The sequence below is a fragment of the Oryza brachyantha genome, chromosome 5 (assembly GCF_000231095.2).
Source record: "Oryza brachyantha chromosome 5, ObraRS2, whole genome shotgun sequence".
Lineage (NCBI taxonomy): Eukaryota > Viridiplantae > Streptophyta > Magnoliopsida > Poales > Poaceae > Oryza > Oryza brachyantha.
In genome coordinates, this window is record NC_023167.2 from 159514 (window position 1) to 176545 (window position 17032).

The window sequence follows — 17032 nt, forward strand, 5'->3', positions numbered from 1 at the left end:
AGCTAGTAGAAAGTTGCAACACTCATGATATAATATGTATTTTATATGAATAAAACACAAGGAAAGGAAAGAAACTTTATATGGTCGTCTGCTGCTGAATATACTTTAGTATACGTAGAAATGTGCAGGCAGGGGAAGGCAAGGCCCCTTATATCCATTCATATTCATTCCTTGGTTCACAACACAAAAGGAGGGAGGGAGGGAGCACTAGATAGAGTAGAGCCACTAGCCATAGCCTCAAGAAGATCCAGCAGCAGGAAGGAGAAGATGCAGGACTGGGGTCCGGTGCTGATATCGCTGGTGCTCTTCATCCTCCTCTCGCCGGGGCTGCTCTTCCAGATACCAGGAAAGTGCCGGCTGATCGAGTTCGGCAAGTTCCAGACCAGCGTCGTCTCCATCCTCGTCCACACCGTCCTCTTCTTCGCCCTCGACGCCATCTTCCTCGTCGCCATCGGCGTCCAGATCAACCTTGGCTCCTCCCCCTAATCATCTGTTTAGTTTGCACTCCTGCTTCTTCCTTCCATTCTTGCATGCCCTTGTATTACTACTGCTGTAACTGAACCGAATTGATTTCAAACCTCAATACTCATACTCCTTGCTTACATCACCATACCAACTAAATCTATCAAAGCTGTATGTATGATTCGTAGAATCTCAAGCAAGTGATACTAACTAGCTGCTTTTCTTGCTCAATTTTGCGTACACAGCTAGATTCTACATACAACTCTTTAACTTTTGTTTCTAACATGCGACAATAGCATTTTGTATAAAATAGATTTTTAAAAGTAGAATTTGATCTGATAACTCTTAGCTTCTATTTTCATAGATATAGACTCTATTTTGTATACCACTGTATCAATCTATCTACACCACTAAAAACGTTGGGCACAACACAAACTAATGGTCACCACTGTTACTTTTTCTATGATTAATGTGGTAATTTATGTGCCTAAAGAACGAGCAATCTTCGACAGATAGAGTAGATGCTATTGACATAGGAACAGAAGCCTGTCCCTGTTCTTTTCAGCTTATTCACCGGGTTATTTGTAAAAATACATTTTTTTAGGTCACTCGTTTTAAGCTACTACTATTTGTTAAGTTTATTTTTCAAAATCCTTTAATTAATCATCTAGACAATGCCCGGCAATAACCTGCTCAATAATTTGTTTCAAACAAGGCCTTTGCAAAATAGTCAGATGAGGCAGTTAATTGCTGCAAGTGCAAGGAAACCAACTAGCCCAACCAACTGAGTATTGCGCAGGGTCCCAGAGGAGGAGGAAATTTGGTGTTTTCTTGCGTGGCACTATGGTAATGGTAATGGGAGGCGTGGAGTTGTTGCCCCATCGCCATTCGCAGCGACTGGATGGATGTACAAGTGCTGCAACAAAACAAAAGCTACACATTATGTGCACAGTACAAGCGACTGACCATCCATATAGGAGTCTGATGGATCATATCCACCCTATTCCTATTCCTGTTGCTGCATGCTTCTTCAGGATCACACATTTCTAATAAACTATATTGTTTCACAATATTATTGATCCTCAAAGTTTCTTCTATCTTGTATGTGTGTGTGTGTGTGTGTGGCGTTGCTAGCTCCACCTGAAACTGAATTTTAATTGGCATCTGCCTAGAAACTGACAGTATATATGATCCTAGCAAACGTTTGATGAGGCCATCTCACAATAAAGAACGAGAAAGGCAACAGCCGAGCAAACTGAACTCAACTGCTCACCAATCCCTATCTAGTAATTAAATCAATCAAACTCTCAGGTGAATAGAAAAAAAAAGCGATCAATGATTTGTTAATCATATTGTTCGAATCTAATCAAATTCAATGTCAAAAGTAACGGTCTTAAGCTTGCTGCTAGCCGCTTTATTTGACCTCTGCTGCTGCATGCTTACGAGGATTAAAGTGATCTATTAGAACAGTGCCAGAGCAAACGCCAACAGGTTGGAGAAACGTAGTAGTAGTAGTAGTAGTATTAGTTAGCAACATCTATCGGGTGATCGATCTGAGATGAAAACGGTGGGCAGATTAGCCCAGTGACACGACATCTCGGCCGATTGCATGCGTCACAGAGCTGAACATTTCCCATTCTGATATCGATAATGCAAGAGCTGCACATTAATTGTTTGTTGGAGAAGCTAGGCAGCTGATGGAGATAATACATCTGTGCAGCCTGATATGCACCACAAAGATTCCTTGCTTTACTCTGATCATCTTATGATTTGGCACCAAAAATTTTCATCAATCCAGAGCAAGGCTAAGTGACGAATCGATCGACAGATTAATTGGTTAGCTACTGTGGATATACTTATTGGTATGATTGAATTTGTATGAAAAGCAATGCAGTCCTGTCTATCACCACGTTTGCATCATAAAAGTGGGCGAAATGAAAGCGTGCATAAAAAAAAGGGGAAAATATGGATGATTTTGTTTTGGTCTTGTAGCATTATTATTGCTGGTACTGCCCTGCTTTTGAATGGCAGCAGCATATCACTGGATTAGGTCATTCCTCCTGGACTGGACCAGCTCAATGCAATTTTGTCTACTATGTTCTTGTGCCTTTTGGTGGCGTATCCGACCTTGATCGATCGGCTTCTTTTTCAGCACGCAAAAGAAAAGAAGAAGAAACTTTTGTTTGATCTGTATATCCTTTTGTGCTCCAGGCATAGAAAAATTGAAAGCGAAACATGAGACGCAAGCACCTAGAGCCAGAAACTCTAGATTGGTTGGTTGGTTCATTGGTTGTAATAGTAATGCTAATCCGTCAGTGTCTCTCTCTCTATAGCTAGTCCGTCCAAGCAATTAAAAGGAGCTCCGTAGTGCAGCTAGCAACATCGGACAGTCTGTTCTGTACTACTAGAATATACCAATTCACTAGCACATGCAAATACTCCTACGCATTTAGCAGCTAGCACTTTTTCATTGAAAAAGGAAACAAAGAGAAGAGAGAGAGAGAAAAAAAGGACGAATATTAATTAATTAATTAATCAGGAGGTGCGCACCGGATGAGTCAGGCAATAAGCATTTAGTTAGATAGTTAAGCTCAGCATTGTGAGTGGTCTGTCAGTTATATCAAGAAATGGTTAAAAACAAGTGATGCGATGACTACTCATGGTCTAGACAGCATTCATTCCGGATAACCAGCAAGCTGACAATGACTTTGACGACCACCAAGCAGCTGAAAGACAGGAGTAATCAATTAAGAGGCAGTAATATTAATCAGCTACTCAGATGAAGTTAAGTAATATTAATCAGCTACTCAGATGAAGTTAAGGGACAGACACAGAAATATTAATCAACTAGCTAGTACTCCATATGACAGTAGTAGATGCTCCTGTGAGTATTATCTGGTATGTGGAGAGGAGAGAGGTGTCGCGAGCAGAGAGCATGTGCAAAGGAAAGCGAAGCGGCACCAACCAAACCGAGAGAGAGCCAACCTGCTCTGCTTTCCTTTCCATTCCATCCACTCCACTCCACCACACGTCCACACCTTGTTCGATCTTCTCGCATTTGATTGCTTGCTGCTACCAAGAAGAAGAGAGAAGCAAGAAGAGAAGGAAGGATGTCAGACTGGGGGCCGGTGGTGATCGCGGTGGTGCTGTTCGTGCTGCTCTCGCCGGGGTTGCTCATCCAGCTGCCGGGGAAGCACCACCTGGTGGAGTTCGGTAACCTTCACACCAGCGCCATGTCCATCGTCGTCCACTCCATCATCTACTTCGCCCTCATCACCCTCTTCGTCATCGTCATCGGAGTACACATCACCACCGATTAATTCTCTTCTCTTCTTCTTCTTCTTCTTCTTCTTCTTCTTCTTTGATGATGAGCCTATCATATGATATGCCTATTATGTTTAGTTCGCTAAAATAAAGAATGTATAGCGATGTTTCCCAGAACTGAAAGGCTCTGCAGTTACTCGGTTCTTCACCTTCTCTTGTCTAAATGCATGTAATCCTTGCCTTGGATGAATTGTTCTCCGATTAACTACCTGCAAGCTCATTATCATTTTGCTGACCTGACACTTTCTTGTAAGCTCATTATCTGAAAAAAAAGAGGGGACTGATTGCAAGCCAGCACTACCATTTAACTGATGCAGTTTTATACATGCATCAAGATGAAGTCATTTTGTTTTATACAATGGAAGTCACCCAATTACATCAAGGGCATGTATGTGTATGAAAATTCCATATTAAATGATGCATTAAGTCGTTGAGATGTAGAGTCCATCGGGACAGGGAAATTGCAATCCTCCTGTAGTCCTGTCCTGTGTACTGCTTGCTGATTGCTCTGCTAGGGTACCGGTGCCATCAGCTTGAGTTTGACACTTGTAGTGCTACTAGTACGTCTCTCATTGCCCATTCCATTATCCATCCAACCACTACATATTTCTCCATCCATCTAGGACCATGCCTCCTGTATCTGTATTTGTATCTGTATCTGTAGTATGTATTTGTAATATATATATATATATATATATACGCTACTAGTAAAAGTGTAATATATATACATATGAACTGAAATACCACTCTGAAGCTTCAAGCCGAGGGTGTGTTGTATGCCTCACAGTTACAGGATGAAGCTGACAGTCAGCTAAAGCAATAGACACAAGATAGATTCTTCTGGCCACTGAAATACTGAATGCACGCCTTGTCTGCTCCTGGAGCGTTCACCATGGTCTCTTCTTACAAGATGATAAGAACAAAAGCAACCGAGAAAGAAAGAAAGAAAGAAGAGAAATGCGAGTCAGCCTCACTCACACCTTTTACTTTCTGGTTCCTGCCCTTTCCTGTCACGGATGACAGCCAAATCAATGGACCGCGTTTCTGCAACATCTCTTTCTTGCTTTCCTTTCTCCTCCATTTCTTTATACACTTCACTGTCAGATTTGATTGCATTTGACCGTATATACAAGGATCACGACAACTGCAAATGCTTCTCTTAAACACCTTCACGAGTGATGAATACACAGTATCTAAACGTCAATTGCGAAGAGCATATACTTTGGCTTTCCATCTTGTACCCATAGCCGATAATCTCAAATACAGTTGCTTTTGTGCTTCACAACTAAACGCACTACACTATTTACCAGACAGCACATAGCAAAGACAGGCCCAAATTCAAACTCCTATTGATGATATTCATTTCTTAGGCTTCCATGAAATCTTACCATTTCACAAGCAAAAGGACACAAGATTGAAAGCCATACTACTACATGTGATTCTGATTACTGAAAGACTCTATCATCATAAGCTTAAGACTGAATGTAAGAGCACATTAAAAATATCTACTTCTGAAACTGCTATAGACAATGCAGAACTAAAGTAACCCTTACTAAAGGATGCTTGGTTACTAGTAATAAAATGAATGCTAAGTTTCACCAGATAACACCACAAGAAGAACCATGTTGACGTAGCTTAGCTAAACCAAAGCACAAACCAAGGGAAAAAAGCCAGACAAGTGATAAGGGGTTTGCAAAAGCAAATTGCCACAGCCTAGATGTATGGATAACGCTTTCACTCATGATACCAATCAGACAGATAGTTTGCACTCAGAATTCATGTTTCATTTGTACCCAATATTTGCAATACAGAATTCCTGAACTCAAGGATCTGTAGTTTCCTCATCTAGCCTAGCAAGATGCCAATAGAATTGTTGAAAGATGTCTTAAGTCTCATCAAAATTCCAGGTTATTAAATCATCACATCATAGCAAAATCGTTATATCAATTCATTCCTGATCACAAAACTTCCAGGGCTACTGAGCGACTTTCATGTTGCCCATTTGCCTTGCCAAGCGAACACATGCTTCAAATCTCTTGACTGCCTCAGCACACTTGAGTGGGTCCTGTGCATTGCTCACATAACACTGGAGGCAGTTTGCTCTCTCCTCGGTACATGGCATGGGGTTCTGGTACGGCAACTTGAACTCCTTGTCACGCAGGTCTTTTGATTTCTTGATGAGTTCATCGCGCATCCCGGCATGCTGCTTATCCAGCTTCTCCTGAACCTTTTCACTCTCTTCCAGAACAGCGCGGATGGCTTCGAGCTCTGAAATAGCAGGTGGGGGTGGAGGAGGAGCAGGGGTTACAGGCAAATACATTTGCAGTGGCCACCCAGGAGGAGCAGTGGTGACATTGGGCTCAGAAGGTGGGAGTTCCCTTGAGTTGTCCTGAGGCTCTTTATGTTGCTTGACAGTCTTCTTAGGCTTGGATTTCCTGGTTTTCTTTTTGACCTTCTCGTCATCACGAGCAAGTTGGTCGATTAGCTTGGTGCTAATCTGGATTGTGTAGTCACCCATAGTCACAAACAGCTGCTCAATAGCAAGTGTCCCAAAAGAGAGAAGGTTCAGGCATCACAGCAAGCAAATAGTATACAATAGGTAAAGAAATGTAGATGGCAGTGAGAAGTAGAAAGTACATGTCAATAAGTGCCGGTAAAATACAATGAAGCACACTGTGCTTGTTGTATGTGAATATGTGAAAAGTGTAGGCATTTGATACTTCAGACAAGCTGTAAAGTGGGCATGACTATCATCATCTGCCAAGTTAATCAGGGCCAGGGAAGGATCTATTGTGGGACATGGGGGTTCAGTTGAACCCCCAAACATTTTGGGAACAAAGAAACCAAACAGTATCCTATAAACTTATTAAGGCAAATTAAGCTGGATCCAGAAGAGAACCTAGGGTTCATGATGCAGGAGAAAAAAGTAGAGTGCGTGGATAGAGAGAGATGGGAAAGACGTAACTAGTGTTGTCTTCACATTACAGCCGAACTAAAAGAGGGGCATTTTGCTAAGACATCTTTCAATGATACCGAATCTGAACTGTAATAATCTGTCCACAAGAGTTGCAACTGTGCAATGGCAACTTGAGAGAGAGTAGCATAGGCTACTTGGCCGTGAGGATTGAACAAGACCAGAATATAGTACAGAATGGTTTGGACATGGCAAAGATTAACAGCGGTAACTTTTGAGAGATTTAGCTAGCATGTTAGACCTAAAAAGTAAGTTTGGCTGTTTACAATAGGGTTCAGTGTTGAGCTTAATATCTTTTTCGCAGAAGAGTTGTGTGCATCTTTGTATTAAGAGAAACAACGAGCAATAGAACCCTCCAATCTATCTAGGAAGAACTGGACATGGTTTTCACCTATAAGATCCCTCTAGAGAGAGAGAGAGAGAGGGGGGGGGGGGGGGGGGGGAGGGCGGCACATTGACAATTTTTTTTGGGAACAAAAAGAACATGTTATAATTAAGGCAAATTAAGCCAGATCCATCGAGAAGAGAACCTATCTATCTACTCTAGGGTTGATGATGCAGATTCCAGAGAGAGAGATGAGAAAAGAGGAGGATGTGGATGGATGGATGCTCACCGAGGACGACAGCGCCCCTGATCAGCGCAGGCGGTGGGAGGCTGGCCGCCGCAAGGAAGCCCGTCCTCGTCCTCGGCGGGCGGAGGGGGGAGGGGGGGAGCTCGCCGGCCGGCTGCACGGCACGGGGGAAAAAAAAAAAGTAGCAGTGCGTGGGTAGAGAGAGAGAAGAGAAGAGAGGCTGGCCGGTGAGGAGGACGAAGGACCGTCCTCTTTGGGTTTGGGCTTGGGCTTGTTAGTTAGTGTTGGGCTTTTTTCTGTTGGGCCCATATGTCTCCCTTCATTCTTTTTCATTTGACTCTCCTCTTTGGATTTTTTTTTCTTCTCGTGTGCTGCTATCCTTCGTCTCCTCACGTATCACCAGTTCCTTACCATGAATAACTCATAGAGTAGTATATAACATAAAGAGAGATCTATACGTGATAATGAAAAATATGATGACTATTGTCTATTCCCTAGGTTCCATATTATAAGATTTTTCTATACTTGCCTATATTCATATACGTGCTAATGAAAATATGGAAAAGAGATAATACTTACTTGTCCTTGTCATAGTAATTTTAAAAAATATATAGTTTAATTTTCTATAGTGTTTCTTTCAGTTTTCTGTGTGGTGTTTATTTTCATTTTTTTTTGTTAGACAGAATTTTGTGTTACAGGAGGTCATACTTTTCTTAATCTTCGAAAAGAAAAGTGTGTTTTATCGAAGGACGGGGTGAAGGGCGCGAGGAGCATCATCTAAAAACGACAGACCCCAATTCGAGCATGCATGTGTTGTACCTTGGATCTACCACCGTCCGTCAAGCCCATCTCCAGCCACCGCCTAGAAAACACTCACCAAGGCACTCTACACTGTGAATGCATTTCAAATTACATAACTCATCAGCACATCATACTGTTATATGAACTTCCAGAAAAAAAAAATTGCTCTAACTTTGCAGCCACCATTCAGTCAGAAATTATTCAAGCTATCATCAAAGAAGCAGCACATCCTAGTCTAACATCGCCAATTATTGTACAGAAAGGAAGTACATCAATGGAAGTATATCAGTTCAGTACAGATAAGGAAGGAGAGCCAGTTTTGAATAATGTTCTCAGGATCCTGCGGTGGATGAGTTCCCAGAGTCCTTTTTCTTCATCTCTTCAAACTTGTCAATGGCGACCTGCAGCTCATCTGTGCCTCCCACCGCTCTCATGGTGTAGTAATACACCCCAAGGACGAAGGCGGACAGTCCACCAGCCACCACAATGTTCTTGGTCTTGGGTCCCAGGCTTCCGAGTCCTGCCATCTTTAGTTTGCACTGATTGCTGCAGAAAGTGAAGAAGATAATGTTACAAAAACTGGAAGAATTGGTGCCAATCAATATCAGTTGGCTGAGGCGCAGTGCGCAGAGAATTTTGATATATACACATTTGAACTGAACATTAGGGTAGACAATACAAAAATTTCAGTGCAACTTGATCCCAGCAGCTGTTATCCAACTTCCTGTCACACTATGGAGTAATTTCGCAGCAAAAAAACTATAAGATTGTGCATCACCCTAACAAAAGAGTACTTAACATAAAAACAGCATCATGGAGGTTTGCTGATGTAGCCTCAGGATGTAACTAGTGTTGTCTTTACATTACAGCAGAACTAAAACTGGGAGTTAGCTAAGGCAGTTTTCAATCATAATGCAAAACACTCGAGCTAGTCAGCACTCCAATATCGAACCTGTACAGCAATAACCTGTCCGCAAGAGGTGCAACTGCACAAGGGAAACTTGAGAGCATAATATGTTACTTAGCCATGAAGACTGAACAAGACCAGAATATAGTCCAGCGATATATATCTAAATTTGAACTGAACATGAGGGTAGACAATACAATAATTTTGGCAAGACGGCTGTCCAACTTGATCCCCATAGCCGTTATCCAGTCACACCATCAAGTACTTTCGCAGCAAAGCAAATGTAAGGTTGTGTATTGCCCTAACAAAGGAGTAGTTCACATAAAAATGGCATCATTTATATGGTTTGATGATGTAACCTCAGGACTAAACTAGTGTTGTCTTCACATTACAGCCGAACTAAAAGTGGGGCATTTTGCTAAGACAGCTTTCCATTCTAAAAGGATAACCCATCAACCAGAGTTGCAACTGTGCAATGACAACTTGAGAGGGAGTATCATCGGTTACTTGGCTGTGAGGATTGAACAAGACCAGAATATAGTCCAGATTGGTTTGGACATGGCAAAGATTAGCACCAGTAACTTTTGATGAAAAGATTTAGCTAGCATTTTTTAGACCTAAAAAGGAAGTTTAGCTGTTTAAACTGGGCTCAGTGTTGAGCTTAATATCTTTTTCGCAGAACTGGACATGGTTTTCACCTATAAGAGCAAACCCAGCAGCTCATCTATATGTGATCATCTATATGGCCATTTGGATGACCATCTAAAAAAGATTCCTCATACATATCCCTTGCACTCCAAGAGATCATCCATACTACACCATCTATATTTATTTTAGTGATATCTTCCAACTACCCAACTACCATTAGCATGTGCACATTTTATTTTATTTTTTTTTTTGAACTACCCCAAACAAATTTAGTTGTGCAATATCATTTATGCATCAGTGTTGGGATCAATATTTTTTGAGTTCATCAGTGAAGTCCAGAACAGCAGCTACGAATTTGCATCTCCAATCTGAAATATGCAAACAGAAACCATGGGCCATGGCGCCAGAGAAAGCCACGCCTTTTTCTCGTTTTCTTTCAGTTGTGCACACAGCTATCAGCATTCTTGGAGTAAAAGCAAAACCTCTAAAATATCCTGGTAGCTGAATTGGTGACAAGAGCATGAAGCTTTGGGCGAGCTCCTCAAATAAATGTCAAGTAAAATTGTGTGCACAATGGTGTACTACCAAGTATCAAATTCTTTGGCACAAATAAAAGCAATATCATACTGCATATATCATATCCATCAGCAGCAACACCCAGCAGCCAGCAACCGCAGCAGCAGAAGAAGAAACCAACAGCAGCGGACAAGGGTAGCCAGTAGAAGCGGACGGGGGTGAGGGGGCCGACGCCTGCAATGGCGGCGGTGCGGGCACGGGCGAGGGGGTCGCAGCGATGGCGAGTGCCCGCATCAGCGGCGGCGGAGGCGGCCTCAAGGCGGGGGCTGCGGCGGCGGCGGCGCGGCCGCGTACGTGGCCCCTGGAACGCCGGAGAGGAGAGGGGAGAGAAGGGAACGAGGAGCGCGCGGGGGGGGAGAAGAACTTGGATTCACCTGCGAGGCCCCGATCCACCTATCTATCTAGGGTTGATGATGCAGATTCCAGGTAGGAGAAAGACGTAACGGATGCTCACCGGTGAGGATGAAGTGACGGCAGCGCCCCTGCCCGTGGCGCAGGCGACGGGAGTGGGGAGCTCGCCGGCCGGCCGCCGCTTACGGGAGAGAGAGAGTATAGAACGGAAGATACTGAGGAGCTTGATCTGTAAACACTGGGGTCATTTTGGTCCTTTTTTTTTTAAGGTGGCTGCAAGCTTCTTTGGGAGGGATTAGTATGTCAAGACCATCCCAACAGCTTATCTAAATTTGGTCATCTATATTTTCATCTGGATGATCATCTCTTTGCACTCCACTAGATCATCTATATATAACATCCTCTGTATATCTCTTTGAAGGATGGAGAGAGATCATCTAAATATGAAGGTTCTCTCTCCTAATATTGATGGCATCTAAAAATAGATGATAGGATAGCCTTTCTGTTGGAGCTCAATTTGTAGTCTTCATCATCTATTTTCAGGATAGAGGATGGGACAGATGAGCTGTTGGGGATGCTTTAATAAGACCAATCTCAATGGGATTTTATGGGCAATAAATAGGATGTTATGTAGACATTTTTTACGATGTGGCAAAGTAGTAATGAAGAAATATATGAATGAGTTTCATGAAAATGAAACCTTCTCTGCACTGTTACCTAAACAACTTATGTCTTACATGTAACCTAGTAAGCAACAATAGAAGAAACTATACATTGAGATAGGGATGTTTTATCCTATTCAAACTTTTTTAGATGACATGTTACTCTAGGTAATAGGTAATCGTGTTTATAAAACTTACATTGTGGATGTCTTAAAAAAAATACGCATGCCAGAAAAAAAATCACATTATGACAAATATTGCTACCCGGATCATTTTGTTTTTTATTTTGTATATAAGTTGAACTTTGAAAATATTAACTAATGATTAATTATAAAATTAAAATCTTATTGTTATATAAAAAAATTATACTAATAGATTTGTACCGAAACGTTGCATCACAGAATATTAGTTTTACGTTCAACCGCACATGAATGATTTTGGAATGGATGGAGTACATATGAAGCAGTTTCTTTACTAAAAACAAAAACTGCATTCGTGCACATGTCATATACCAAAGTACTTATGGTTTTATGCAATTTTGGTGAAATTTACTCCAAGTAATATGGCTCAAGTATAGTCTCTCCTGGTAAAGTTTGTTACATAAGTGGACTAGAATAAAAAAAGATAATCTATTTCAATTGACTTTTTAGATTCAATTCGAAGCAAAAGGTTTCTTGGTTGGACATGTTAAGAAAAACAAATAGAAGATTAGCCTCCACTGCACATATAAGATAAATTCGTCATAATTATTATGCGTTATACTCGTAATACTTTTTGAAAACTTCATAATTTTTAACACAATCTTATGATCTCTTCTTTGATTAATTAGATCCTGTCTCAAAAATGTATACAATTGCAGTTAACATCAATTGTTGTCTTGCGTGATGCTATCCATTGTCTCCTCGCATTGGAAGAGTTCCTAGGATGGGTGAGGCAACATAAATTTGTTATGCATTCATTCTCAATGGCGTAGCTTTGATATAGAGATGCTAAAGGATATGACTTTACAGTTTAAAAATACAATCGAGAACCAGCCACGACAGATAAACGGAATTGAATCTGATAAATGATATTGATAATGTACTCCGTAGCAACATCACATGGTATTAAGATGTCAGTTGCTTCGTTCCTTCGCCAAACTAGTCAAGTGGTACGGATTCAGTGATTCCTCGTCATCCTTAGGTCTAGCCACTCCAGCATATATCATATCGATCAAACTGTTGCATCTGCCTCGTTTGCGTTCTGCTTGTCCGTTCCATGGAATTTCCTCCCGGCTTCAACGGCCTCCCTGTCAATCAGTTCAAGCAATCAACTTCACTTGCAAGATGGATTAACAAACAAACAAACATGAGTTCCAAAAAAAAAGGAAATCATAACGACACCGCATATATATGTCTATGATATTTGCTAGCAGTACTTTGCATGCTTTTCCTTTGCTCACTGATCTAACAAGACTTTTACTACCTGAACGCGCTCACAAGCTCAGTGTTCTCTGGCTCAAGCTGCACCCCTTCGTAGAAGGCGTTTGCGGCTTCCTCAAACCTCTGCACATGTCGCCACCACAAGTTCACTAACAATTATATATGTAATCACAACTGCATATTAATTCCCAAACCCATCTCTCAAATCGACAAACCTGCAGCAGGCGAAGGGCTGCGCCTTCCCTGTAGCAAGCTTTTGCCCAGTCTGGCCTCAGCGCTCGGCATGCTCTTGCATCCTCCAGGGCACGTTCAGCTTGCCCTGCCCGCAGCCAGCAAAGGCTTCTGTTCGAATACAACGTAGCATCGTTCGGATTCAACTCAATAGCCTGAAATGCAGTTTCATTCCATTGTACTCTTCGAATTTCCGATCATAGATAAAGTTATGCACTTCTAAAAAAACTAAAGGCTGTCTTGTGGTTGCATCAAATACTTAGATGTCAGGTCAAGTTCAAATTTTGATTCCTGTTGGGCTAATGTTCTTTTCCTCTTCAAGGTGGAAAATTTGGTCCCTACCTGTGTGTAGGCATCCACTGCTACTAGGTAGTCTTTATTTCTGAAGGCATCATCACCTCTCGATTTTGCCTCCAAGGATCTCCCTTTTGCCTCAGAGGACACCTGTATAGTAATCCAGTGGTGTCAGAATCACACCATTAACAGCAACAGTTAGATATTCAGTCTACACTTATTAAAGCGTTGGAGTCTTGGAGATGAATAAAGCTATTAAAGTAGATTGCAATGCACCTCAACAAGCTGTGGTGTTTGTAATCTGTCTGTTTTCTGAGTTGTCGCTTCCTTTACTTGTGTCTGCAAAATGTATTCAACAGTTGGGATCAAGAAAGTACTTGCAATTAAGAGATTACAAGAAGATTGAAATGGCACCTTTTCCTCAACTGATTTAGTGTATTCTATAACTCCATCAATGCTCCAATTCGAAACATCTGGAATTGGAGATGTCAAAGGTAAAAGAAGTTCCACAACTTCACGATTATTCCTCAAAGCAGCAACCTGTATTGGCTTTAGTCCCTCCTGCAGAAGAAAAGAATAGTTATTTAAACTTTAGCCTTACTTGGCTCTACAGCAAAGAACAAAAATAAACAGTCACATCCTTCCAGTGAAATATGATCATACACCACAGATCTGATTGCTCAATCATAGTGCAAAAAGTTTTTAAAAAAAATTGATGAGGGGATTACAAAAGTAGTTGCCAAATCCAGCTAAACAAATACAATACACTAAATGGTTACAATAGTTATTTGCTGCATAATAGAATAGTACAAGTTATTGTAGCAACATCACACCGCAACCAAGAAAGTTATATTCATCACCATGCATATATGGAACAAAAGGCAAACATTTGACACCCTCGTATGTATCTTTTCGATCAATCAATGCACATGAACCTGGCTATCGGCATTAAATGATACACTGGAATTCTAAATAACATGAGATATGGAACTTACATCATCACATGCATTGGGGTCACCTCCAGCTTTAAGCAAACAATTTATTATTTCCACATTTCCACCATCTGCAGCAATATGCAATGGGGTTGCTCCACCAGCTCTGATATTTGGGTCTGCACCTGCCTGTGTAGCAGATTACAAATTAACTTTTGATAGGAAACATAGATGTAAATATGTAGAAGCAATGGAATATTAGACAACTCCAAGAGCAGAAAGTCAGAAACAGCATATGAGAAAAAGTAAGAACAAAAACTTTGAACCTCATATCAACATCTTTGATATGGGTAGCACACACACAAGCACGCAACATACGATGACTTACAATGCAGCAATCTAAGGAAGATAGTAAGTAGGGAGACGGGAAAATGTGGGGTCATATTTTGACTTGTTGGTGGAGAAAGCCAAATGGCATATTTGCAAACGGAAAATAATTTGCGAATAAAACTTTTATATACGTGTTCATAGCGATCAAAAGGCCAAAGCTGGAAAATAAATTGTGATGAAAAAAACCTCAAAATCAACTTCAATTTTAAGGTTGAAAATTCAAATTTTGGCTTATAAGCATAAGCAAAAGCCAAAAGATGGGGGTGAGCTTATCTGAACTCCCATTGCATAAGAAAGATTGTTAAACAAGGAAACATTGCATAGAATGACCAATGATTGGCATCAACATGAATAATATCCTAAAGGAAACTAAACATATATTACTCTTGAAATCAGATCTGTGTACCTGGATTAGAACCTGCAAGCATGGGAGGGAACCCGCTGCAACAGCAGACAATAAAGGTGTAATACCATCATCGGTTTCAGTATTTGGCTGCCAAAGCAATAACTAGCTTCAGTACAAAAGATAAGCTTGTCGAATTGCTGTGCAACAAAATGGAGACTGGTCTTATTAGAACCAAAAAACAGCATTTTAACAATAGCAAGCTTGAAAACCCTAGGTGGTTACTGTTAAAGTGTCAATTGCTGTTCGACAACATTAAAATTGCAATGTAATCAAGATTACCGAACAGAATGACTAGAAAATCAGGTCCATTACTTAGTGAAACATGAGGTAAGATAGGAGAGAGTGGATTTATTGACGAGCAACCTTTGCATTGTGTTGAAGCAAAAGTTCGACTGCCTCTCGTTGCGCATGACCAGCAGCCCATATAAGGGGTGTACCAGCATCGCTTTCTGATTCGACATCAACTCCCTTAGATATAATCAGCTTCATAAGGTCCAGGTTCCCTGAAGATAAAAGAAAAGGAGGCGCCGCATTTCTAGAGATGTCGGACAATCAAAGAATGGAACTAAAGTATAGCATAGAGCATCTATCCAAGGCAAGAATGAAGTGAACTGGACAGATTGATCGTGAATTCAAAAGGGGAATAGTAGATGTAATGCATCTGATATTTATCGGTGGTTACCTATCCCCGCAGCATGGTGCAGGGCAGTGGCTCCGAGGCTAGATGCAATGGAAGGATCGGCTCCATGTTCGAGCAGATAGGTTACAGTTTGCAGACGGCCTTGGCGCGTAGCATGGATGAGTGGAGTTTCACCTGGTGGATGTAAAATTGGATGGATGAGAGGTAGCAGAGCAGGAGCAGGAGCAGGTGAGGAGGGGTACAGGAGAGAGCGGTTTAGTTAGTCACCATCATCGTCCTTGGGGTCGACAGGGAGGCCGAGGTCGGCGATGAGGAAGCGACACACGTCGGTGCAGCCCTCGCGGGCGGCGAAGTGGAGGGCGGTGCGCTTGTTGGCGTCCTTGACGGCGGCGGCGACGGCGGCGGCGCCCTTGCCCTCCTCGTCGAGCGCCGCAGCAAGCTCTGGGTACATGGCGTGAGGAGATGCAAGGGAAAGGGAGAGCGAAAGAGGGGGAGAGCGGGGGACCTACTCTTGAGGGAGGCGAGGTCGCCGGCGCGCGCCGCTTCGAGGAAAGCTTGCACCTTGCTCCGAGCTGCAGCCTCGGATCAGTCAGTCAGCACAGTCGACTAGCGAGTTGAGTTGGAAGAAGATGCGTCATACCTGAGAGGGCGGCGGTGGCGTCCGCCATGGATGTGGATGGGGGAGGGTTGAGTGTTCCAGAAGCTTCTGGAGAGTTCGCCTGGAGAGCAGAGCCAGAGGAGGTGGCGGCGAGAGGAGAGGAGAGGGAGGAGGAACGCCTAGGCTTGCTTAGTATAAGAAGCATATGGGCCCGTCTCGTCTCTCAGGCCTGGCCCATATAAGCACGGCCCGTACACACACACTCTCTCTCCTCTCTCCTCTCTCCTCTCTCTCTCATGAGGCTGTTTCATGTTTGTCAAGAAAAAGTACTCCTGCAGGATTTGTTTCAGATTTCTGTTAATGTTTGAAGTTTAAATTTTACGTTAATATTAGATAATGTAAATAAATTATTTAATTAAAATTATTCTTACAATGTGTGAACTTATCAGTGTAGTGATTCCGAAATTATTAGTGTATCAATTTGTTATTACAATATTTCTGAAACTTACATGACAAGTTATACAATTACCGCTCAAACTTGAAAACTTATAATTTATTATAATCAAGTGTAGACTTTCGTCTTTATCAACCTACGGCACCTATAATTAACTGTGCAAAACTACATTAGTCAATATTAGCAAGTGATTTGCTGCTATTTTGCTAGTATTTATTTAAATATCAAATTAACATAGGATTAATAGACAAACAACTTCAAATCTTTGGTTTATCTAATATTACATTAAAATAATTTATGATATCTTATTTGTATGTGCTATGTATGATCCTAGTATGATATAGCTGTAACCAAGCATCCTGGTCGATCCAAAGCTGTGTGTAACAAGA

General features: G+C 41.7%; 3 protein-coding genes across 3 annotated transcripts; 1 reads left to right on the forward strand and 2 right to left on the reverse strand.

The window, feature by feature from the left end:
• Positions 1-103: 103 nt before the first annotated feature.
• LOC121054423 lies at positions 104-602 on the forward strand. Its single transcript, XM_040523930.1, has one exon. It carries the CDS (start codon positions 121-123, stop codon positions 484-486), a length of 366 nt encoding a protein of 121 aa, XP_040379864.1. The 5' UTR covers positions 104-120; the 3' UTR covers positions 487-602.
• Positions 603-5506: 4904 nt separating this feature from the next.
• LOC102708335 lies at positions 5507-7492 on the reverse strand. Its single transcript, XM_006653875.3, has 2 exons — positions 7375-7492; positions 5507-6316 (listed from the first exon to the last, which is right to left on the reverse strand). Exon 2 carries the CDS (start codon positions 6302-6304, stop codon positions 5762-5764), a length of 543 nt encoding a protein of 180 aa, XP_006653938.1. The 5' UTR covers positions 6305-6316; positions 7375-7492; the 3' UTR covers positions 5507-5761.
• A 4601-nt stretch (positions 7493-12093) lies between these two features.
• On the reverse strand, positions 12094-16356 carry LOC102708617 (ankyrin-1-like). Its single transcript, XM_006653876.3, has 13 exons — positions 16232-16356; positions 16101-16163; positions 15859-16032; positions 15634-15765; positions 15315-15454; positions 14952-15038; positions 14219-14344; positions 13638-13784; positions 13500-13562; positions 13272-13373; positions 12914-13084; positions 12742-12821; positions 12094-12565 (listed from the first exon to the last, which is right to left on the reverse strand). The coding sequence occupies exons 1-13, from the start codon at positions 16257-16259 to the stop codon at positions 12490-12492; spliced, it is 1389 nt and encodes a 462-aa protein (XP_006653939.3). The 5' UTR covers positions 16260-16356; the 3' UTR covers positions 12094-12489.
• Positions 16357-17032: the final 676 nt, after the last annotated feature.

Coding starts and splice junctions, on each gene's coding strand:
- LOC102708335 (XM_006653875.3), bottom strand. CDS start 6,304: ATGGGTGACTACACAATCCAGATTAGCACCAAGCTAATCGACCAACTT.
- LOC102708617 (XM_006653876.3), bottom strand. CDS start 16,259: ATGGCGGACGCCACCGCCGCCCTCTCAG. Junction 15,455..15,633: donor GCACCATGCTGCGGGGATAG/GTAACCACCGAT, acceptor TTTTATCTTCAG/GGAACCTGGACCTTATGAAG. Junction 15,039..15,314: donor TGCTTCAACACAATGCAAAG/GTTGCTCGTCAA, acceptor TTGCTTTGGCAG/CCAAATACTGAAACCGATGA.
- LOC121054423 (XM_040523930.1), top strand. CDS start 121: ATGTGCAGGCAGGGGAAGGCAAGGCCCCTTATATCCATTCATATTCAT.